We start from the raw sequence: 25,042 nt of genomic DNA on the forward strand, positions 1-25,042 counted from the left end.
AAAAGCTAAATTCTATTGTCATTTGCAGGGCAAAAGCAGGTTAAGTCTGTAGAGCCAAGTTTATAATCTTGTAGCAGACGCATATATTAAGCTACTGAAATGTATCTTCTTGACACTAGTATGATTATATACTTAAATGAAATCACAAATCCTTCTCCATCTTTCACAAAATGAAATATAACATATATTTAATTAGTTACAGGATGAATGTCATTTTTCTCATTGCAGTGTTCTTGACCTAAATGCATTTGAACGTCAGAACAAAGCAGAAGGCCTTGGCATGGTGACTGAAGAGGGATCAGGTACTATTGATTTAACAGAAACGATCTATGAACTTTCTCTTTTACATTTTGCAGAAGCAAGCTGAATTTGAAAGAACCTTGTAAATATATATCTAGAGGCTGAAAGTAAAATATAATTCCTAAGAGTGGTCTGTATTTAATTGACCTACCTAAACCCATGCTTGTCAATAGTAAATCACTAGCATGTGCTGAGTTTCAGAATGGTCTCAGAGGACTCTTACCCATCATTCTGAAGAAGTGAAGACATTACATGTAAAATTGAAAATGGATTCTAGTTACAAACACCAGTGTTTATGCATATAAAACATTTCAGAAGTCCCTAATCAGTTTCAGCATAAAATGAAATTAAGAATTCCCACCTGATTTCTGAAACTGTCTTGACTGGAATGAAAAACAGACAATTTAGTTAAGTCATTAAGTTAAATATTGCAGGTTGAGGAAACTATATCTGCTGTTTGGAAAAAGTCTGCTGGGAAAGCTTTTTCTTTCAAATAATTCTTTTCTGTTTGTCTTCGGAGAAATACTACAAAATTTTTCGTTTACTTTTGACTTTGAACCAATTTGTCTTTCTACTCTCTGTGTTGTCAGTTCACTGTCAATTTCTTTCTCCTGTCTGACAGTAAGTTCTACTACTCTCTTACTGTGATTGTCTAGAAACATTAGGTTCATTCTTATGTGATTTAATAGAGCTACCAAAGCACTTTTCCTCCCCTTATCTTCAGTATTTTTTAAGTGCATTTTTATGTTTAAATCTGCAGTGACCTAATCTTTTAACATGTTTTTATCTTAAATGCAAGGTAAAAAAGCTTGACTAGATAATCATTGTTGCATTTGAGGGTTCATAATTCATACCTGCAACACTGCATATCTCATTGGCCCTTGTGCCTGTACCTCCTCTATATGACATATTTCTTGAATATACAACTGCTTGTCTCAAATCAAAATCATGAACTATTAAATATGACTGAATGACTTCAAGACCAATCATAAATGCTGCTTCTCTGAAAGTGCTCCCACAGTTTAAATTGTAGATCAAATCCTTCTAGAGTTATATGAGTAAACAAAATAAAATGAATCCATGTGGATAAAATTTGGTCCCAAGATTGTGGAATGAGAACTGGTGCAACTATCTGACATATAAGGTTTTGGCCATTATTTTCATGTTTTACTGAAGATTATTCTGAAAAATGTTTTACTCTTTTGGACAACATTTCTACTACTAAATTATTAAATTTATTATTTATAATGTTGGATTTTTGAAATGGACAGTCAAGATATTGGCTCATTTTTCTTTTGATCTCTGCATCTATTTGTAGAAATGCTTGATTTTGCATGCAAATATAAATCTTTAAATGCTGCACAATTGACTCTACCTATGTTAGAGTATTTTTGTGCTTCCTCATTTGAGGGATTTTTTTTCCCTATTTATTTGATCTTTCTCATTGAGCACAGAACTAATTTTGCCAGAACCAATACTAATTATATTTTATATTTGCAAAAACAATCTCTCAACCTTTTTTTTTTCTTTTTTCCCTGTTTCTTTTTCTTTGAACTAATTGTCCTGTCCTCCCTTCCTCAGTCATCACTCATGAGCGTGGTAATTATTAAAAACAACTGCCTATTCTCTTTTTTTCCTGCTCTTAGCTTTGTGTCAGCACTGTACAGCTCCTGAACACCATTACATTTTTTGTTCCTGTAAGACTGTTAAACTAGTGAGTTCTTTTCTATTATTACTACAATTACGTATTCCAAAATTCTTGGTTTTCATGTCAAGTCTCCTCACTTTGTTCTTCCTCCCTTTCTCAGGATTTGCACAGTAACTGGCACACTAGATGTAAGAGCAGCAAGCTTTTTTAGACTTTTTTTTCTGTTCTTTTTTATTTCTTTTCATTTTAGTGAGCCCAGTATTTGCAATGGATGAATGTTAAAAAAATATATATATACAAATGTATGCACAAAGCCTTGTGCTATAGTCCTCCTTTAGTATTTATGTTGTGTATTGAATGTGGCTTTATCGCTGCATTGATTTGTGCAAGCACAGGAAATCAGTGGTGGATCCAGTGAGGATTTGAGGGTGGTAAGTAAGGAGGAGACTTGCCGCTGGCTAGGTTTATCTAATGCAGTCAGGAGTTGATACAAGAAAGAGGTGGTGCATGGCTAATTTAGAGGAATCAGTAATGTTCACAGGTGATTCTTCTTTGCTCTGAAAGCTACTTGATGTGTTAAGGTTCCTGTACCTTAAAGGTCCCTTACTTCAAGTAAAGGAAGAGCTTTGTAGGAGCGGTTGCCATGAGATGTTCCTGTTGCTGTGAGAAATGGAAGTTCAAAATACAAAGCGTGTCTCTCATTCAGCAGAAACAATAAGCTCAAACATGGCAGATGTCTTTTCATTAGCCAAATGTTGGGGAGGGGGATGATCTGGATTTTTACTGGTTTTCTCAGTGGAAAATTTTATTTGGCAGATTAACAAAATTCTACACTTTAGGGTCATGTGTTTTCATTTTCCTTGTTACTGAGCCCCAGAAATGTCACGATACAGTAATCACACTTTGTCAAAGATTTCTTGGCACAAAGGGATAATATTTGCTAACAGTACATTTTTTATGTATTAATATCCAACTACTGAAAATGGAAGAAAACAGAACAAAGCAAAGCCAAACCAAAAAAAAGACTATACTTTTGCTTTTCAGGGTTACATTATTCTTGATATTATACTGCCTTCAAATAATAATGATTTTTTTATATCATGAAGCACACCTTTTTCAATTAGTTGAAAAGCAGTTTACATAAGAGGTATACAGGTACTGGTATTAATACCTGATAGCATTATGAAAGCCCAGCCAGTGTGTCTGTGGGGAAACTCCTATAGTGAAAAATTTCGAAGTATCCTAGATTTTATAGGATACCTGAGATCATATGTCTGTTTGTAATCCTATGAATAACCATCTACAAATGCTACAAAGTATCAAAGATGTGGAAATGTTTTCTCCTATTCCTTTTTTCGAGGGCGATACTTACTCCATGAGTAATTAATTGCTCCTCAATTAAAGATCATTTTATTGATTCCCAAGGGAATGACGAGATGTAAAATGTTTCTCATATCTGAATCTGATGCAGAAGCATATTAATGAGTAGTTGTCATTGAGTTTGCAACCTATAAGCCTGAAACTATTCTTGCCAAGTCAAAGAAAAACTGCTGTTGACACTAACAGGAAGAGAATCAACTTTTCCTCAAGAGCAATATTTGTTTCTGCTCCCATGTCAACCTTGGCAATAGGTAGAAAACCCTGTACTGAGTCAACATGGATGTGAGATTTATTACTCTATTCCAACTGTTTCTTTGTGCTGTCCTCATCGTAAGCTCCTTGTCCTGATATTCCTCTGACTGGTACTACCTTCCCTTTCCAAACCCTGGAACCCCCACTGGTAACAACATTGATGGTTCTTTAGCAAATGTGTTTCTTACTTGTTTTTGTGATGTACTCAATGTTGTTTCTTCTGTATGTATTTTGTTTTGATTGTTCTGTTTCCTTTTCAAAAAAGGGGGAGTTCAAAACCAAAGACGTGTAAAAATACTTATTATAGTGCAATGGTTTTTCAGTTTTTATTTCACACTCATACTCTATGCTATTTCACTGTGAGTCACAAAAAACTTGAAAGTGCAATGTTTTTCTCTTTCAGAGAGTCTTGTTATACTTATTATATGAAGTAAAAACTTAAAGATAATAAGTTTACACCTAGATTATGTTACCTTTTTTTTTTTTTCTTTTTGTCAGGAAAACTCTGTTTTTATTTTTAATCTTTTAATATTGTATCATAGCATCATTTTGTTTCTCCAAAAGTTCTCAGAAGACTTATTTTTAAAAAACACAGGTTTAGAATGAAATGTAATGTGATAGTAGCTTTTAAAGGACTTTCTGTTAAACTGACTGTGAGTGGTACACATGCCATATAGTAAATAGAATCATAGAATCGCTTGGACCTTAAAGATCATCTAGGTCTACCACTCCTGCCATGGACAGGGACACCTTCCACTACATCAGGTTGTTCAAAACCTCATCTGACCTGGCCTTGAACGCTTCCAGGGATGGGGCAGCCACAACTTCTCTGGGCAACTTGTTCCAGTGCCTCACCACCTTCATAGAGAAGAATTTCTTCCTTGTATCTGATCTAAATCTCCCCTCTTTCAGTTTAAAGCCATCGCCCCTTGTCTTATCACTACATGCCCTTGTAAACAGTCCCACTCCATCCTTTTTGTAGGCCCCCTTCAGTTACTAGAAGGCTGCTATAAGATCACCCCAGAGCCTTCTCTTCTCCAGGCTGAACAACTCCAATTCTCTCAGCTTGTCTTCATAGAAGAGGTGCTCCAGCCCTCGGATCATCTTCGTGGTCCTCCTCTGGACTCGTTCCCAAGAAGTCCATGTCCTTCTGATGTTGAGGGCCTCAGAGCTGAATGCAGTACTCCATGTGGGGTCTGATAAGAGCAGAGTAGAGGAATAGAATCACTTCCCTCTTCCTGCTGGTCATTCTTCTTTGGATGCAGCCCAGGCTACGGTTGGCTTTCTGGGCTACGAGCACGCATTGCCGATTCGTATCCAGCTTTTCATCCGTTAGTACCCCCAAATCCATTTCCTCAGGGCTGCTCTCAATCCATTCTCCACCCAAACTGTATTTGTGCTTGGGATTGCCCTGACCCATGTGCGCTTGGCCTTGTTGAACTTCATGAGGTTTGCACAGGCCCATCTCTCAATAGCTATAATGACAATACACATCAGGGCTATTTTCAGCCATTAATAATGTGAAATCAATAAATATGCTTTCATCCTTCAGCAACCTTCTGTGTGATCTACTGTAACCTACATTGGGAACTTCAGTTCAGAGAAATTGTTATGCATCACTTGGTGAGAAAATAAGTGCTTTTCTTATTTGAATCAGATTATTGAGAAGTCAAAGGCATGCAGCACTCACAGTCCAACCCAATATTGCCCAGGTCTTGCGATAAGAATAAATTCACTTAGTTTACCGTGGGAGAGCCTTGTTCCTTTTTGAAAGCTGAAAGTATTTGTATATTTCTGTAATATGTTGCATCAGACCAATGTTTCTGAGTAGTAATAATGGTCAGTTCTTTTCCATTGAGGATTTAAAAAAAAAAAAAAAAAGAGAGAGGATGATTAAACTATTAAACTTAGACACATGCACTTTCAAGGGAAAAAAATCATCTATTTCATTTTTCATTCAATCTTATTTTCATTTCCTACACATAATACTTTTGTTCCTGTATGCCACAAACACAAGCTACCAGCTTGGCAAAAACTACGGGCATAAAGCCTTCATGTGTGTATAGCCACATCATTTACATACAGCATGAGCAATGGCAGCATTTTAACAACTAAGAAAATATAAGCCAGAATATACATCATATTAACAGAAATTAAAGAACATGGTTTCATGACAACCTAAGTCATACTGTATGCAGTATGTAGGTTTGCAAGTACATTATCTGTGCAAATCTTTGTGTATACTGGCATGAATTTGTGTGCACAGCAGCAAAGGTTGTTCTCTTAGATTTCATAGAAAGAAATGGATCTGTGCTTCAGTTCTGTAATTGCCAGTGAGACACCTCTTGCAGTCAGTAACATTTGAAAATTAAAATTCCTGTCAATACCTACATTGGTTTTCGTCAGATTTTGATCAGCTGTAGAAATTGAAAACCAAGATTATTTTAAATCTTAGTGTGGCCAAGCTGTTTGAAATATGATTTTTTGCTTCATTTTGAAATACGTAAAACTATTTCCAAAAGTAATGGGCCTTTCAGCTTATGTGAAATGATGCACCTAAACACCTTCTGATTTTGCAGAATTTTGCAATAACTTGCAAAATATAAATATTCATCTAGATCAACAAAGCATGTGACTCCAAGTGTAACTTTAAGCATGACAGGAGTTCAGTTAAATTTTTAAAAAGTGACTAATCCTGCAGGATATTCTATGGTCTGGCCTTTGGCCAGCAACATATGAAAGTGTCTTGCAGGGCTGAACTTGCATATGATATTGAATAATATACTTTTAAGTGCAGAGGCACCTCTTGATTTTGCCTACTTACCTTCTCAAACATATATTTTATGTATACATTAATCAGCACTGACAGAAACAGTCATTTATTTTTCATTGATTAATTAACAGAAAGGATTTTCAGTCCTCTCTGACTGAAAAACTGTATCTCTGGTATTTATATCTAGGATGGTGAAAAATGTCATAGAATGTAATTTATGCTATTTGGCTCATTCTTGGAGAAAGAATTGCATATCATTTGCCCTTACCATAAGCATGCATCTGCAATTAAGAGGAAGAGCATTTTATCTTTCCCTATGTTACAAGAAAACGTGTTGGCATATACTTTGGTGATATGTGCTCTTAATACCAAACACTATGTCTTGATGACGATGGGAAAGAGTGAAATTCTTTAGTTTTAAAGTATTCGTATTAGTTTTCAAAACGCTTTTGCTTCATCATCCTACCATTGTACTATTTAAACTTTAAAATTCACAGGCTGTGGATTGATAAGTCCATTAGCTTGAACTCATAATTGTCCATGATTTTATGCAAAGTTAAACTTCTGGCCACATTCCAGATTATACTAAATACTGTTTACAATTCAGCTGTATTAATATAATTATAATAATATAATAATTTGTAAATGTAGACATTATAGAGTTATTCACCAATATAATGGTATATCAGTAATTGTTATTGTGATTATTATTGTCTATAACTTTTTTGAAAAAAAGCTTTTGTTATTTTAAATTTTAATTCATTTAGTCACTCTTCTGGTTTCCTTCTGTTCGCGCACTTTGTGTACATGAGATTATGAAGTTCAGATAAAAGACTAAAATATCTCCCCATTAAAAAAAATATTCCAAATTCTTTTGCAGTTTGCTTACATTTTTATCTCCTTTAGTTTTATTGTTTGCAAATAGCATTTGGCCACATATTCAAATGATGTATATTCTTAAAAAGTGGAAGTTTTTATGGCTTCCGTTTTTGTTGCCACACACATTCCAAATACTTTTCCTAAGTCCTAAATGGGAATTTGCTTGCTTTCAACAGGTGTCCTTTATTGTTTTGAACACCTATGTTGTTGTCCTCCTGTGTCATTTTATTAGCCTTTCTACATTTTCCTTAGTCATGAGTGTTTTCCAGGGTGAATGGTTGTTTCTCCTCTTCACAAGTCAGTGTACAAAGTTAACTGTATGTATTGATGTAGTTGAAATTATGGTGTGTTGAGAGCTTTTTACTATACTGTTTCCTGTGAAGAATCAAGAAAATAATTTGAAGCTTCATACATTTGGATATTAGCTATTTACCAAAAAATGAACTGAATGGCCTAATTTAGTAAAGCACATTGGCATTTGTTCTAGTTCATCATAAGTTTATTGCTTTATTTTGTCAAAGGAGACAAATGCCCAATATCCATTTTGTGTCAGCAGCAGACAGGAACAAATCCTCAAGTATTTCAGCCTAGATGATTCTTGAGAAGGCACACAGCTATAAATTTCATGGGTTATTTTAGAATATTTTAAAATCTAGTAGTTTATTTTAGGAGCGATTTTCATTACTATATGATTAAATCTCTTTCTGTATTTTTAAGTACCTTGTTTTGCAATAAATGGGAACAAAATTAATCCAATCCTAACCTTCGTCTGTAATGCAGCATTCATACCCAGCAGAGGCAAACAAGAATGTAAATTGCGAGTTAATTGTAAAATGTTGCCAAGCTCATGCTGCCATATTTCTAAATCAAAAGTTAAGTTTCATAATTTATTATTTTTTTTTTAAATCAAATAACTATCTGCCAAGCACAAGTCGTATGTGCTTCAGATAGATTGGTGGTTATAAATTTTCTCTCCCCTTCTCTCTTTCTTAAAATTAAATGTGGAGATTTTCTTCAGGGGCTGTGGGGTGTTACTTGGCAGCCTATGATAATCTGCTTCCATCTGGCCTTTCTACAGGAGAAAAGGTGATGCAAGATGATGAGTTCACCTGTGACCTCTTCCGCTTCCTTCAATTGCTTTGTGAAGGACATAATTCAGGTTTGTGGGCAGGCTGACAGTCAGCTGAGCCAAGGTGATGGTAACCAAAGATAAAAGCTTTTCATTGCTGAAGTTTTGGCAGCCTTCATAAAATATGAAAGGTGGAGTAGCTGTTAGACTCTATGTGAAAGAAAAATATTTATGTGGAATTAAATTGCCAGGATTTTTAATCAGCTTTAACTTTGTAGCAAAGATAATGGTTTCCGAAATGATGAGTTGGGGATCTTGACCTACTAGGAAAGGTAAATTTATATATGAAAATGTACATGGTTCATAACTTACAGTCAGTGAAGATTCAGAGGAGAAAACAGGAAGGTATGTTTATTGTTCTATGGCATTTGTATGCTTTGTGGTGTGTGCTATTTGGCACTAATGTCAGAATTGTGTGTGAAATTACAACAACGTACAAAAATACCTTTCTTGAAGAAGTAGTATCTATTTTAAAAATACAAAACCAAACTAAACAAATATGTGATATCAAGCATATTTTTATTATTAAGTCTGTTTCCCTGTGTTCTCTGTGTCATTATTAGGGAAGAAGAAGAGGAAGAAAAGCAAAAAAATGATAATTTTTTTTTAGCTGTTGACCGTATTTATGACTTTGTAATCAGGAATTGTATAATTATCCAATTTAATTTTGCTCTTACTTAACAAAATGTATACTAGGTGTAATTATATTGATATTAATGGAGTTCTAGAGGTGTAAAATTAGGCATAAATGAGGTGAAAATAAGACCAAGTTAAAGTTCCACAGAGTAAACAGATAACCAAGTTTCTGGCTTCTGAAGTTCACTGTAATGTAATCTCTGGAATAAAATACTGAAACTCTTAAAATGGTTTGTTACCTCCAAAAAAAGAAGAGTTAAAAACCAATCATAAAATCCATTCCATTAAGATGTACTTTCCTAGATCATATTAAATCAGAATTAACTGGCAGGAGTAGTTCTGTAGGTTTTTAACACTTAAATAAATTTAAATTAAACTTTTATTTCAATTTTTAGATTTTCAGAATTACCTGAGAACTCAGACTGGTAACAACACAACTGTTAATATTATCATTTCCACTGTGGATTACTTGTTAAGAGTTCAGGTAGGTTAACTTAATTAGTATATAAGTAGATTGTAATAATCACTTGCATCTATACAATATTTACCTTTTTAGTTTTTCAAATTAATTTCTTGTGTTTGATCATAAGGCAGAAGTTTGTACGCAGAGACTCTGAATTTCTTAATTTCTCTTGAATTTCCTTCAGCAATGCATGGTTTGCTGCCACAAAAGTTCTATTTACAGCAAAATCAAACTTCGTCATTATTACAACACCTTCAGTTTTATTAGAGGAGCACATTTATTTGTCATGACATTTATTCTGGTCACTGTAGCCCATGTTGATGAGAGAGGCTGTAATTCTCTGGTAATTCTGTAACTCTGCAATTCTTAAAGAACTGGTTGCAGTTCTTTAAGAGTTGTTTGTCCTGTGAGAGTCAAAGGTGACAAAAGCGTGAAGGACGGATTTCAGCCATGATACACAATGGAGTCTGTTAACCAACGAGAACAGGCAGAAGTTTGATACGTGCTAAGTGTATCATTGAATATCCGTAGCCAGTTGTTGACTGAGACTACTCTCTGACTGAAAAGTGTTTGTATTGTTCAAGTTCAGCTTCAGTCAGCCGCCTTTTCATCTGTGTTCTGATTTAGTCTGAATACTGGGCTGTTGTATGGATAGTCACGGGATGGCATGGAGTGAAGCAAAGGAACAGAGCATCATTTTTGAAGGAGGGAAAAAAAAAAGGGCAAAAAGAAAAAACAAAAGCAGAAGGCTAGATTGCAAACTCTTCAACCCTCTAATTTGAATTATCTCCCTAGTCTTTAAATATGAAAACATTGCATTGTCATAACCCGGTAGAAAGTAATGAAAAAAAAAATCTGATTTGTTTCCAGCCTGGAGCATGTGAAAGATATATAAACATATGTTGTGATAAATGTTAATAATTTTTACCTATTATTCTTATCTTTCTGAAAATCACTGTGCATGATATTTTGTTGTGTGGTTTCTTTTAATTTATCTAGTTAAGTTAAGTTTTCCCTTTAGCCATTTATTTATTGGATCTGAGAATTCCAGGCTTTGAATATTCGTGGGTTTTAAGTTGCTGCTGTTACTAATGTTGCTTTTTATCTCTATACATTCTGTAAAAGTCGTAGGGACAGTACAATGATTTTCATTCTATTGCTTATTTTGCTGAAGCTTTAATAAGCTCACGTTTGGGGAAGACAGAAAGAGGAACCATGGACACAAAGCAACATTTGCTCTCACGATTGACTAGGTGTCAAGCATGCAGTATAACGAGAGATTGTTTAATGAACAGCGTGCAGTGTGATGATACTACTGAGTACTTCTTTTCAGAACGCAGACAGTTGTGTTTCTGAAAGCAGATACCAATAGATCTGGTTTTTTAATTATTATTTTATTTCAAGGTTTGCTGTGGTTTGTTTTAATTATTTATTTCCATTTATTTATTTTCCTATTGATTCCCTTGAGATGAAACTACAATTCTTGAAGTAATACTTGAGAATCACTGCGGGGTCATTTAAAACCTTTCTAAACTAGATACTTTTCAGAACTGGAATACTATCTGTCTTATTTTTCTTATCTTGACGAATAACAGATTAAAAGCAGTTTCATTACATAATCTCTTTGTTCTTCTAACAACCATTTTTTAGGAATCCATTAGTGATTTCTATTGGTATTATTCTGGGAAGGATGTTATTGATGAGCAAGGACAACGAAATTTTTCCAAAGCTATCCAGGTTGCAAAACAAGTTTTCAATACTCTTACAGAATATATCCAGGTAAATTAGTTTTGCTGGAATTTGAGGGATTTGAAAGAAAATTAATCATACTTTTGGCATGACAATGTAGTGTAGCTGGATATAATATAGATAGAAATATAATATAGATGCATTTATGCTTTGATATTATTTTAGTGCATTTATTTAAGTATGAAGTGAAGTTTTGAAATATTTATATAGCTGTTACTACTCTTGAATAGCAATTTAGTGAAATTTACAGTTATTAGTAAATAATCGTCCTTCGAGTGTATGCAAGATAGCAGAGTGAGTTTGTTTTATTTACTTCTGGGGTTTTATTCAATTTGGATTAGACTGCAGCAGTGTTACCAACTTTAAAATCTTCACCTTCAATCAATTAAGAAACTAAGAGCAATGCAAAACATAGTTGCTATTTAGTCAACAGAACATTAGATTGTATTTTCTGTCAGGAATAAGGGTGGTTTAAGGTGTCAATGCTGAAATACTTTGAATACTTTGAAATACTGAAGTCACACGTTACATTAAAGAATTGTAGAGATGTACTTGAGGTGGACTCTGCAATAAATAAGATCAGGATCAATTCTGTGAAAATGACAATATAGCAGTTCTTCCATGATATGTTAGTGTAATTTAGTTCTAAATTAATTCCTCATGTAATGCAGTCAACAATGTTACAGTTTGTTTCTGCATATAATAAGTAGGTTAGAGATAATCTCATTAGACTGTTAGGTGTCTATTACATTATTTTCATTCAAATGAAAATCATTATTACAAAAATAGTGGTTTATAGTTCATGAGGATGAAATGTGATAGAACGGGACTGAATGAGTAGAGGCAGCTTATATATGTGTGTATACATGTATTTAATGCATGCATATTTGGCAAATCACAAGTAGCATTGTTAGCTGGTAAAGACTTTATTTGTTATCCTTTGAGGCTTCAAAAGATTTTGTAGTCCTGCTTTTCAGAGGTTGGAATTTTTTGGATTTTATATTCTTTAGCACTGTGTTCTACAACAGCTAGAATATACTGGGGGGAAAAAAAATCAGATGTCTGGTTCTCTAATTCTTTATGCTAATTTTGCGTTAACCTTCTGTAAAGTTATTCTTAATTTACAGAACTGCACAGGAAAGAATCAGCTTGAAGATTTGTATCCCTTTAGCATTTGCAGTTTAAAGTTGTAGTAAGCAGGTATACTTTTTGTAGTTCTGAATTAGTAAATTGGGACTTGGCTAAAACAGAAGGAGAATGGTTATTACCAACAGAAATTGCTTACAGTTAGTGGTGTTATTAAATAGATAATTCTATATATGTTTAATTATTCATAGTAGTTTCCAAAGGACAGCCCCAAGCTACGCACTGCCCGTTTATCTCCCTTCCTGTTTTTGTTGAGTGTCTTGCAAATAAAATCTGCTTTTCTTTTTCGTTTGTTTTTGTTTCCTGAACAATAGGGGCCATGTACTGGGAATCAGCAAAGTCTGGCACACAGCAGGCTATGGGATGCTGTAGTTGGCTTTCTTCATGTGTTTGCCCACATGCAAATGAAACTGTCTCAGGTATCTTTTTGGTTACTTTCTAAGTTACTAACTTTTTTGCTGAAGATATATAGACTTGTTAATATGTTTGAGTCATTAATAAAAATGGTTAATAGGGGAAATGTGAGGAATAAGGCAGAGGTGATAGAATAGAATACCATAGAGTCAAGGTAGAAAATTAAAAAATTGTAGTGGTTGTGAATAGCAGGCCTGTAATTGGATTACTGACCACAGGCACAAAGCTGGTTACATCAAGCTGCAAATGAAGCAGTTTGTCACTGGGTTTTCTGCAATTTTGCATGAGTCTTTTATGCAGGACCTGTCTTTATTGATGTGTCCTGCATTGAACCCTAGTTCATCATTATTGAACTCTAGTTCAACACAGGTCTGCCTTTTCTACTCTTGGGAGAGAGAGAGAGTAATCAGCCTTTAGAATGGGTGAATTGCTTTTCGATGTGAGTACTCATTTCATAAACTACAGAGATAGTGTAGAGGACTGGCACAGACAGCTCTTTAGGCTGTGAAAATTAGGTGAGAAGAATCCTATCCTTAAGCAGTGTGTTTTTCAACTTCTTTCCTTTTTAAAAGAATTACACATCTTCACTGAATGTAGCGATTCCAAATTTTCTACATAATTTGATTTTTTTGTGTGTGTTTGGTGTTTTGTTTGTTGTTTTTTTTTACATTTTCGTTCTGTAGTCTTGTACTAGGAAGCAACAGAGTGATACCGGTAATGCTTCTGTAAGGCAGAAACTTTAAATTTTAAATCTAAATAAAAAAGGGTCATCCAGATTGTAAGTGACTTTGAAGTAAGATTTATAATGAAAACTTATGAGACAAATCAAGTAGAAATCTTAATTATTTCCAACTTGTGCTGTTTTCAATCCAAGTTGCCATGAAGTACCTTGAGTCTGACAATGCTGAAGTATGACTTATCAATGACAAGATGCAACAATGTATCACTGAGGAAGAAATTAAGTAGTTGAATGAATCTATCCAGACAGACTCCAGGTTGAAATCATTGGCAAGCGAAATAGTAAACTTGATAAGCCGAATGGTATAAAAGATGGATAAAACAATCAATATGTCTATTTAGGATATACTAATGCAACTTTATTAATATATATTTGGAAATTTTATTTCAATTTTTCTTTCTCTCAAAAAAGTTTGATGGCCTAGAATAGTATCACTCACTTTGAATCATGTTATACTTTGAGCTCTATGTGCTGCTGCCATTGTTGTTTTTACAAGTCTTTCTAGTTGTAAACTTGATTACACCAACAGTGGAAATACTTTAGCTGACATGAAACATTACAGAGGCATCATCTGTGAGCTTGACATACCCAGTTATTGCTTTAAATTTTTCATCACCTTCAGTTTTCACTTTGTCTTTATTAAGTTACTGTCTTCTAAACAAATGATCGTGTAAATGTTTGATCCTCTAAATGTACTGTAAGGAATCAGCAATTGACTATATTTTCACTGTATTGCCAACTTTGACACTACTAGCTTCTTAATTTCTAAGATTCATTTTTACAGGGTAAAATATGCATGCACATATATATATGTCAAAGAAGTCAATAGATATTATATATATTGTGTTCATTATTTAGGATTCCAGTCAAATTGAATTACTGAAGGAATTAATGGATCTTCAGAAGGATATGGTTGTCATGTTGCTGTCTATGCTGGAAGGTAGTCAAAATTTAATTTGAAATCCTCTTTCATAGTTGTTCTAGCAAAGTTTTTACCTTTGTTATTTTCTTCATGTGAGAAATGATACTCCATTTTCCTTTGGGTTTTTAATTTTCACGTCTCAATTGTGAGAAGAGTTATTAGGTCTTAAAGTGAATGGGAGATTTTTATCGTGTAGTTAATATAGTTTGTACTAATTCTGAATGTCAGAATTGTATGAAATCCAGCTCTGGCAGTATACTTTGTTTCCATGAACTTGACTTCTCTTTTTTGGCTTAGGCAAAAAGTTTTTTAACTATTGAAGTTGGAATCCTGAGTTCTAGGAATTGAACCATTTATCAGTCATTTTATTAAAATCTTTTCCCTGTGCATTTATTTTGGTAGTGATCTTAGCCATAAAGAACAGGCTTTATTTCATCTAGTGACTAGGTTCAAGGTTCTGTATAGCTAGTACCTGAAATTATGATTCCCCAGAGAATGTGATCATTGTCAAGCAATACTCCTGGTTTTTTTAGCTCCTTTACGGTATTGTATTAGTGCTTCCAATACTAGACTAACAAGATGTACACACAGATGATCCAAAGATCTTTTTTTTTCCTTTTTGCTTCTTACATGTATCTTGTCACATTTATTTTCTTGAGAGAACTGGGAGGGCAGTAAAAGCAGCATAGATTGCAACGTAGCATGCAGCTGCTACTGCTTTGCTTATAGAAGGTCACTGAGAAGCAAAGTAAATTCTTAGTATTGTAGGTGTGCTTCATGAGTAACCTACTGAGCTTCTCATCCTAAATAACGTGACACTAGTTCTGTCTACGTTGCACTATAGATAAATTCATAGTATGCAGCCTCATGTTTAGTTCTATATTAAATGTAACAGATGACTCTCTGTAGGTCTTGTTAGTTCTTCCCTTCTTTATTGGTAAATACTTAGTCGTTTATGTTTTTTTCCAAGTCTTAGGGTAGTGTTATTAGTAAAAGATTTCTGATTTTACAGCTAGGTTTGTCACGTGAGTGTGTTAGCCAGTAGTTTATCATTCTTACTGTTTGGTAGTTTCATAGACATTATTATACACTTTTCTTTGCCAAAACATTTGCAGCCATCACTATCTCTAACTTCATGTCATTACATCTAGGTAATGTTGTGAATGGAACTATTGGCAAGCAGATGGTTGATATGCTTGTGGAATCGTCCAACAATGTAGAGATGATTCTGAAGTTTTTCGATATGTTCTTAAAATTGAAGGATTTGACTTCCTCTGATGCATTCAAAGAATATGATCCTGATGGTAAAGGGATAATTTCAAAGAGGGATTTTCACAAGGCAATGGAAAGCCATAAGCATTACACTCAGTCTGAAACTGAGTTTCTACTATCATGTGCTGAAACGGATGAGAATGAGACTCTGGACTACGAGGAGTTTGTGAAACGATTCCATGAACCTGCCAAAGACATTGGTTTCAATGTCGCTGTTCTCTTGACCAATCTGTCAGAACACATGCCTCATGATACCCGCTTGCAAACTTTTCTTGAACTATCAGAGAGTGTGCTTAATTACTTTCAACCTTTCCTTGGACGCATAGAAATCATGGGCAGTGCGAAGCGCATTGAACGAGTTTATTTTGAAATAAGCGAGTCAAGTCGGACTCAGTGGGAGAAACCTCAGGTAAAAGAATCAAAGAGACAATTTATATTTGATGTTGTAAACGAAGGTGGGGAGAAAGAAAAGATGGAGCTTTTTGTTAACTTCTGTGAGGATACCATCTTTGAAATGCAACTTGCTGCCCAGATCTCTGAGTCAGACCTGAATGAAAGGTCTGCAAATAAAGAGGAGAATGAGAAGGATAAGCCTGAGGAGCAGGATCCTAGAATGGGTTTCTTCTCTCTTGTGACCATGAAGTCAGCATTAGTAGCTCTCAAGTATAATTTAATGACTCTTATGAAAATGCTCAGCATGAAAAGCCTAAAGAAACAGATGAAAAAAGTGAAGAAAATGACCATGAAGGACATGGTCATGGCTTTGTTTTCTTCCTATTGGAGCATTTTGATGGGCTTACTACATTTTGCTTGTAGTGTCATCCGGGGCTTCTTTCGCATCATATGCAGTTTGCTGCTTGGAGGAAGCCTAGTAGAAGGAGCAAAGAAAATCAAGGTGGCTGAACTATTAGCTAATATGCCAGATCCTACTCAGGATGAGGTGCGTGGGGAAGGAGAAGAGGGGGAGAGGAAGCCAACTGAAGCTGTGTTGCCTACAGAAGACTTGACAGATCTGAGAACTTTATCAGATGAGAGTGATCTACTCTCAGATATATTTGGTTTGGATTTGAAACGAGAAGGTGGACAGTATAAATTGATCCCTCACAATCCAAATGCTGGTTTGAGTGATTTACTGAGCACTCCCTCCTTAGCTCCAATGCCTGAGGTGCAGGAAAAAATCCAGGTAACTGTATCTTTTGTTTCTGCTGTATGTTTCTCTCTTTCGTATGTTAAATATAGTCTTGAAACAAAACTTGCATCTATGTTTTTCTGGGTTTTATGATTTTTTTTTTTTAAGGAATCACATACTATTACTGGTATTTACCCTCTCCGACATCATAAACTTGAATTCCCATAGCCTGCTCTAAGTACATGGTGTTTTGGTTTGCTTTTAATTCAGTATTAAAATGTCTCTTCATTAATGTAAATTGAAGGATTATCTCTCAGGGTTTCAATTATTTATTTTTTTTTAAAAAAGCTTAACATTCTGCACACTGTGTATCCTTTTAACTAACTCTGTAGTGTATAATAGTGTTTAGACGCTTTTTTTTTTTAATCTGACTTCATGTAGGAGCAGGTGAAAGAAGATGAAAAGGAAGAGAAGGAGGAATCAAAATCTGAACCTGAAAAGGCAGAGTATGTATTGCTTTAACCTCTGACTCTATGGAATGTGGTTTGTTTCACTGAAAAAAATGGCTTGATTTGTACTTACTTCTTTGCCTTTGGTTTTGTGTCCATTCACGTTCCACAGTTGGGATTTTCTTAACCATCTTCCAGATCTGTGCACATTTGCAAGGAAATGCCATGTAAATAGTTTCACTCAAAGATTTTGTGCATTTCCCTCTTCCAGCAGCATCCTTTTTAATGTCGATTTAGTTTCTTTTAGAATGTGTTTGATTGATTTTTTCTTGGCAAGTCTGAAAGCTAGAAGAAAATCTCTTGGAAAATTGTAGGAGCACCAGGGTTCCAGTGATGACTTATCCATCAGTGGTAGAGACTGAATCTGTATGTTTACTCCCATTTGATTTGTTATGACCTGTTTTGAGTTATTTAGGTTTTGCAAAACCTTAATATTCCTATGTAATTTTAATGAATTACTGGGTACTCTCATATCTTTATGAAGAACAAATGTTAGCGTTTGATAAATGATCATTTTAATCTTTTTAGGTTATGTTAAAATCTAATGTTAATGAGATTAGCTCAGAATAAAAATAGTGGAAAGCAAAACATAGTGCTTGATTTTAACCAGTAAAAAATATCGTACTCCATCCTTATATTTTATGGTTCCTGATATGTGTACAATTTTGATATGTGTACATTTCCTGTAGCCGATACGTCACTGTCAAAATTCTAAGTGAGTCCCTTAGTCTTAAGCTCTGTGCTTATTGCTCTCCTGGGATGACAAACACTTGCCAGTAACAAAAACTCCTCTTCCTAATCATTACAACAAACTTCTCACTCAGCCAGTATAATTTTGTGAAGGAGAGTCTTGCTGACTTTTGAAGGTCTCTTCACTGTTGATTGCTCTGCTTGACTGTATGAATGGCAGTGACACCTGTATCCTCTGTGAGGAGTCCAATGCCTGGCACTATTAGCTGCCCTGAAGCCACTCCTAACATAAGACAAACTTTCAAGTGAAAATTTGTTGAGTGTGTTCTAGTAAGAAAAGCAGCTTAGGTCATCAGTTATTCTGTTTGTAGATGGCTAGAGAGAAATTAATAATGTAACTCGTAAGTTGCCTCTCACTCTGGTTTGGCTTCAAATGGTCTTCTATGATCCTTTCATCTATCATGCTGTCAGGTCAAATTAACTTCTAAGATAATTCACAGTTCCTTAGATCGTGTTTGGAGAAGGCAGCCCACTATGACTTTCTGTAATCGAGCAGCATGATGATAATCATACATCAAATGCTATCAAACTTTCTTATTCCTGTCTCCTCCTGGAGTGAGTACTTATGAATTCCTCAGGTGGGCAGAAATACAGAATTTAAAACTTGAGGTTTGGCTTGCAAATGCAAGAAGAACTAAAGTTTTCTTCAACCTTTGTGGGAACCAGATAGTTCAAGTTCATGAGGTTGGAGGGGAGCACTTAGACATATAGGCACTCATACAGACATTCAGCTGACAGCTTAGACACTTGTCAGCACAAGTATTAGCTGCACAATTATGAAACAGACCCTCAGGTAATAAGGTTGGCAAATTCTTGATTACCTGCCTCTACCAGTTAGCATCCTCACTTCAAGGTGCCAAACCAGTAAGTTTAATTGTCTGTAGGCTTAACCAGACTGTCACCCTTGCTAGCGCTTTGGGCTGAAGAGGAATATGTCTCCTTGTTATTCATGTGTGTGAACTGCATGAGTCATGACTGCTTGAGCCTCATGAAAAGGTGCAATGGCCTCTTTCAGGGCATGGTTTTAATTTTTTGTTTAGTGATTTTATTAACTTGACATATTATTTTGGCTTCATTCATATCCTAAGAGGAGAAGATGGAGAAAAAGAAGAGAAAGCCAAGGAAGATAAAGGGAAACAGAAATTAAGACAAGTTCATACTCACAGATATGGAGAGCCAGAAGTTCAGGAATCAGCTTTCTGGAAGAAAATCATTGCATACCAACAGAAGCTTCTTGTAAGATTTTCTAGACCATGTGTTTAGCTATTGGCAGGGATATGTACCACCATATTATTCTACTAATGTAAAGACAACATTTGTGTCTGATGAACCTCATTTTTCTATCTGCCATCGTCCATAAAAAGGACATAAAGGCAAAGGTTTAACTGCAATGTTATAGAAAAGACACACATAAATAACTTAATAGACAAGATATTAATTCTTAGAAAGACAATTTGTGTCCAAAACAGAGATGCCTGAACATCATTGGAAAAGAGCCATGTATTTTTATGTGAATAAAATGTTCCAATTTTCACAGCAGCTTGTGAGCCTGTAGGATTTCTTTTTCCCTGAGAGGCAACTTTGGGAAATAACAAGCTCTCTTGTAAAAAGAATTTATTAAAATACAATGCTTAGCCTAAAACTTATAAGAAAGAATGTTACAGAGGTTTTTTGGTTTTGTGAAATAGCAAGTAAATATTTAAGAAACTTCTCAAAACTTGTGGAAAATAAGACTAATTAAAATAGTATAACTATCTGAGAGTGTCGCAGTAAAATACGATACCCCTGAGTCTGCTGTAGAACTATTTTAAATCCATGCTTTTATAAGCTAGGAGATGCCACACATATTCTGTGAGGCTAGCTGAAATGCAAAGCAAAAAGAAATATACTTTTGCTATATATCTAGTAGATAGAATTGTGTAGGGGCAGCCTAATTCTAACATGAGAAACAGAAAAATTGCAAAACTGCAGTCACAGTCTTAATAAGGAATTAGGTGTTTAACTTTTACTTTTGAACTCGGGTTCATTTTTTGGGCTACTTATGTAGCAGTCATGCAAATTTAATTTATTTTTTCTTTTAATAGTCTCATTTAATAATTCACTAATAGTCATCTATGGTTAGGTCTGAAAAATGGAGAAATTCCCATGTGAGAGTTAAAGCATTCAAAATGTGTGCTAGAAAGTTTTGTGAATTGTCAGGAAGGGAAAAGGTACATTTCTGCAATCCTTGTGATAGCATCATAATGTGAGAGAAGCTTTCTACTCATGTTACTTATGTCACAGAGGAACTTTTTGCTGATCTGGTAAAAACACAATTGATTTTGGAATAGAAAAAGATTTAAAACAAACTTACATGCAGACATTTTTGCTTCTTGGCTAAAGCAACAATTTGCTAGGGTGTAAAATGCTTATGCAAGAATATTGAAATACAGGGAAGATAGAGATTTCTCTATTACTATTACATTACTATTACATTGTGATGTCTCCCTGTTGTCTCCAAGTGTATTCAGAGAATAGTGAAAAAGATGTAAGAGGCATTTATAGATTCATTCATGTAGTACATGACTTTTCCACTAGCATCACATCCCTTTCTGTATAGAGTGAACCAAAAGGTCTGTTATTGCACATATGGAGTAGGAAAGAATTTGTACGATACATCAGTCAAAATGTTTGATTATTTTTTTCCTATTTATAATTCTATTTAAAAGGTCCATAGGGAAAACAAACAAAAAAACCCATGCAACAACCTAATAATGATTTTAGTATCATTATTAGGCAAACTGTATTTATGTTCTGTTTCTATTTTCAGAATTATTTTGCGCGAAACTTTTACAACATGAGGATGTTGGCATTGTTTGTTGCTTTTGCCATCAACTTCATCCTGCTTTTCTATAAGGTAAACTTGTCAAAATCTTAGTTTTCAAGTTGTTTACTGAAAAAACATTTTGTAGACAATACACTATGGTAAAACTGCCTAGCCTAACAGCTTAAGTACCTGCTTCATATTGTCACTTCAGAAATCTAGCACAATGAGAGCTAAAGTGTTTGTGTGAAGTAATAATAGACTTCGAGTGCACAAATAGCTATTTACAAAGTTCTGTGCTGCGACAGAGGCAGCAGACTGAAAGGCGTACTCATGCCACGGATGCTCCGTTTCACAGTACAGCAACTCAGCCAAGCCCAACCTACGCTGGCAACTTAAGCTACTGCATGTCAGCTGAGATATTTTCTTACGCCATCGAGCTCGCCTGAGAGGGTGTGTACAGCAAGAAGTTACATCATCTTAAGATGGCTAGAATATCAATAATATTCTTTGTCAAGATTTCAGTATCATTAATACAGCTCTAGAGTCTTCAGGCTCAAATCACTTTCTGGCAGAGATAAAGACTACATGTGGGAATGTCAGGAGTTGACTGGGTTTATTCCAGGAGGGCTATGCCCTTTCTTGAATTTGAGGTGATAAATTCAGCAGAACCCAAATTTGCTCCCACGGACAGAGAGTGAAAAAAAAAAAAAGAAAATGCACACCATCACAGATCGGTGTAACAAGATGGAAGGGTGTCTGTGGACATTTTTATGCAAAAAGTAATTTCCTCACAATTATATTTTCCATGATATGATTGCTTTCAGTTATACTACTTAGCTTGTAGTAGTGTAAAACTCTTGTCAAAGGAATACAGCTGCAACATTAAGATTAAGTGATTTAAACAGGTCTCCACCTCTGCTGTGACAGAAGAAAAGGAAGTTCCTGTGGTATCTGCTGGTGAAAGCACCAAGTTGAACATCCTTGAAAGTGACAACGAGAGAGTCATTGCAGTGCATTATGTCCTGGAAGAAAGCAGTGGCTACATGGAGCCCACGCTGCGGATTTTGGCCATTCTACACACAGTCATCTCATTCTTCTGCATCATAGGGTATTACTGCTTGAAAGTAAGAAAAGCTTAATGTTGTGCATTCTTTTAGCTCCCAACTTTTTTATCCATTGAGTGCAGTGGAGCTGTGCAGAAATTTTGTGTTAGGTGACGTGTGAATTCAGGAAGTTACAGGCCAGAGCCTGATTTGCTTGGCTGACACTGGAGCATGGGATCAACATTTGCACTGTTACCATGTCAGCCAGACAATTACAGCAGTAACCGGTATCAGAAGCTGCTTGTGACTGTCAAAGACAAGCTGTGAATGCACGTGGCCAGAAGAAGGTAGATTACGGTGTCTACATTACTAGTCTGTCAACTGGGTCATTTGAAAAGTATGCAGTATTTCGGACTACTGCTACTGCATGTGGCAGCCACAGACAACGCCTGCTTTTCATAAACGCTCTGGTGATTGTTTTTTGACAGGAACTTAAGTGTCTTTTAAAGGAATATCTTGCAGATCTCTGTTAGGGCTGTAAGAAAGAAAGGTGCCACCTTTATTGGCAAAATGCTGATTCTGGTTTAGGAAGACCAAATGCCAAAAATCTATGGAACTGGGAAGAGTATATCTGGGATGTATTTCTCCCTTTTTTACACTCTTCCCAAGGCAGAAACTATAGACCGAAGTGACAGATAGTACTAAATTAAATGGACCTTTGCTACAATCTAGTATGGCCACTCATTTGTCCTTACAATTATAATTTCTTTATTAAGCTTTGATGTGGTCCTTGGTATTTTTCTTTTCCTCTTTTAATTTTTCTTTTCCTCTTTTATTTTTCTTTTCCTCTTTTCCTCTTTTAACTTTTTCTATGCCAAAAAGACACAGTCTTCATTTGTAGTTGAGGCAAATTGTCATCATACCACCTCATTAGGTGATTGATTTTCATCTCTACCTTAAGTGTCTCTTCAGGTCAATAAACACTAAAACACATTTTCCTGTTTCACTGGTTGGCACGCAGCCTTAAAGCTTAGATTTCAAGCTTTTGACATGTCTTCTTCTCCTGTCTGATAGCTCTTTTTCCGCTATGACTTTTTATGCTACTTTCCCACATTTTTTTTTGAAATTGTATTTATTCTCTGACTAGAAGAGAATGACATTATTATCATCACTATTTGCCATAATGAATTCCCTTCTTTCCGATTCTGAAACCTTGAAGAAAGGACCAAATATGGTTTCAGTCTCTGTCTTTCAAGATACACTGCTTTCAAAATTAAGAATCTTCATAAATGCAGGTCTGTGAATGATATGTTTGCTTCTGGAGGTTGTTCTGCATGAAATCCGCTAAATTTTTCTTAATTAGCTATCTGAAGATAAGATTAGAACTATTAGTATTGAATCTAATACAATCACCATGTTGCTTGAGTAGTCTCATTTTTATGATTATTGTTGTTTCATTATACTCATGTCCAGTCCTGACTAGTAATACAGTCACCCTTGCAGGGTGGGTGAATTCTGTGGACCTGTGAAATAATTCCAGGGAAGAGTAGGGTTTGTTTTTTATTTGGAACAGAATTCCAAGAAAAATCTACTCTGCTAGGATCACTAGTTCCATCTGCCTTCTTGGAATGTACTTTTGAATGTCATCCAGCTGATGAAAGAGTGTTAGGAAAAGCCTGGTCCTTACTGCTCAAGTGTCCAGGCTGCTGGCAAAAAAAGTATAGAGCACAAAGCAAGTATATGGAATATGCATGTGTTTTAAGGATTTTACTTTTTACAGCTTCCAGTTTTTCTTTGCTCTCTGTTGTGAAACCTCAAGAATTCTTTAACAAATGGAAGGCAATATCTAACACCTCTGAGCATCAAGATGCAATCCAACAGTGTAATCTCAAATTAATATTTTGGAACTAGAATTTCCAAGAGATTTAAAAATTATTTTTCTTAGCTCTCTCTCAATTGACTAGCTGTAATATCTCCATAGCACTGAAGAACTATTTTTATTTGAAGGATCCCTTTTCAGGGTTTTTGGCCATCTTTTCACAACTGTGCGGTTTATGGTTTTAGGTGGATATAGATTTATTTGTAAGGTTTTCATAGAGTCATAGAATCATAGAATGGTTAGAGTTGGAAGGGACCTCAAAGATCATCTAGTTCCAACCCCCCTGCCATGGGCAGGGAAACCCCTCAACTACACCAGGTTGCCCAAAGCCTCATCCACCCTGGCCTTGAACACTTCCAGGGATGGGGCATCTACAACTTCTCTGGGCAACTCTGCGGTACACTGCAGTTACATGATCCTGAATGACCTGGTCCTTGGGCAGCTATCCTTTCGCAGTGTTGTGGGCAATTGTGAAGTTTTTTAATTTTTTTAAATACTGTTTTTGCTTTGTTCATTTTTCCTACTTAATTTTTCATCACAACCAGCTTTTCTTAAAAATTTTCAAACATGTCAGTGCTTTTTAAATAATTCCTGATTGTTTTTTTTCCAACTGCAGGTTCCACTGGTTATTTTTAAGAGAGAAAAGGAAGTGGCAAGAAAATTGGAATTTGATGGGCTGTATATAACTGAACAGCCATCAGAAGACGATATTAAGGGACAGTGGGATAGACTTGTAATCAACACACAGTGAGTTTTTACCTACTCGGTCTCTTTATAGCTTTGCAAAGAATTGCCCTTTAATCTCCACAATTATAGAAGTGATCATCCAGCTTGTCTGAAATAGTCATGAGGCAGATATTTCTAGCAAGGATATACCTAATATTTCAGGTACCTGTAATACTAGTGTTTAGTATTACTTTTAATCTTCTTCATTCCCAGGTTTTTGCTTTAAAATTATTTCTGTTCCATAAAAGGAAAAAAAAAGTGATTAATTTCTTTTGGCAAACGCAGTAATGACTGTGTATTGCTGTCAGTTTGCAATGAAAAAGCACATTGAACTGTGCTTTAGATGCTTTTAGTGTTTCTTGAAGGCTCTCCTTTGGGAACATACTTAGAGTCCTGTCTCTGCCTGATAGAACTGTGTGGTCCAGCTGCTTTAGAACCCTGTCTGCAGGCATCAAATCTGTCGCTCTTTCCCAGCCACGTTAACATGGTAGGCTGAAT

At 35.3% G+C, this 25,042-nt stretch overlaps 1 protein-coding gene across 1 annotated transcript in view; it reads left to right on the forward strand.

The window, feature by feature from the left end:
- Window positions 1-25,042, forward strand: part of RYR2 (ryanodine receptor 2) — a 333,950-nt gene that overhangs the window by 288,793 nt on the left and 20,115 nt on the right. Inside the window, exons 85-96 of the mRNA XM_086626085.1 lie at window positions 229-302; window positions 8,311-8,391; window positions 9,393-9,481; window positions 11,111-11,239; window positions 12,670-12,774; window positions 14,367-14,448; window positions 15,582-16,885; window positions 17,273-17,337; window positions 19,179-19,326; window positions 20,900-20,986; window positions 21,802-22,020; window positions 24,435-24,565. Of these exons, the coding sequence (XP_086482211.1) occupies window positions 229-302; window positions 8,311-8,391; window positions 9,393-9,481; window positions 11,111-11,239; window positions 12,670-12,774; window positions 14,367-14,448; window positions 15,582-16,885; window positions 17,273-17,337; window positions 19,179-19,326; window positions 20,900-20,986; window positions 21,802-22,020; window positions 24,435-24,565 (2,514 nt within the window). The remainder of the gene's footprint in view (window positions 1-228; window positions 303-8,310; window positions 8,392-9,392; window positions 9,482-11,110; window positions 11,240-12,669; window positions 12,775-14,366; window positions 14,449-15,581; window positions 16,886-17,272; window positions 17,338-19,178; window positions 19,327-20,899; window positions 20,987-21,801; window positions 22,021-24,434; window positions 24,566-25,042) is intronic.

This window comes from Tauraco erythrolophus, chromosome 2 (genome assembly GCF_009769465.1).
Source record: "Tauraco erythrolophus isolate bTauEry1 chromosome 2, bTauEry1.pri, whole genome shotgun sequence".
Taxonomy (NCBI): Eukaryota; Metazoa; Chordata; class Aves; order Musophagiformes; family Musophagidae; genus Tauraco; species Tauraco erythrolophus.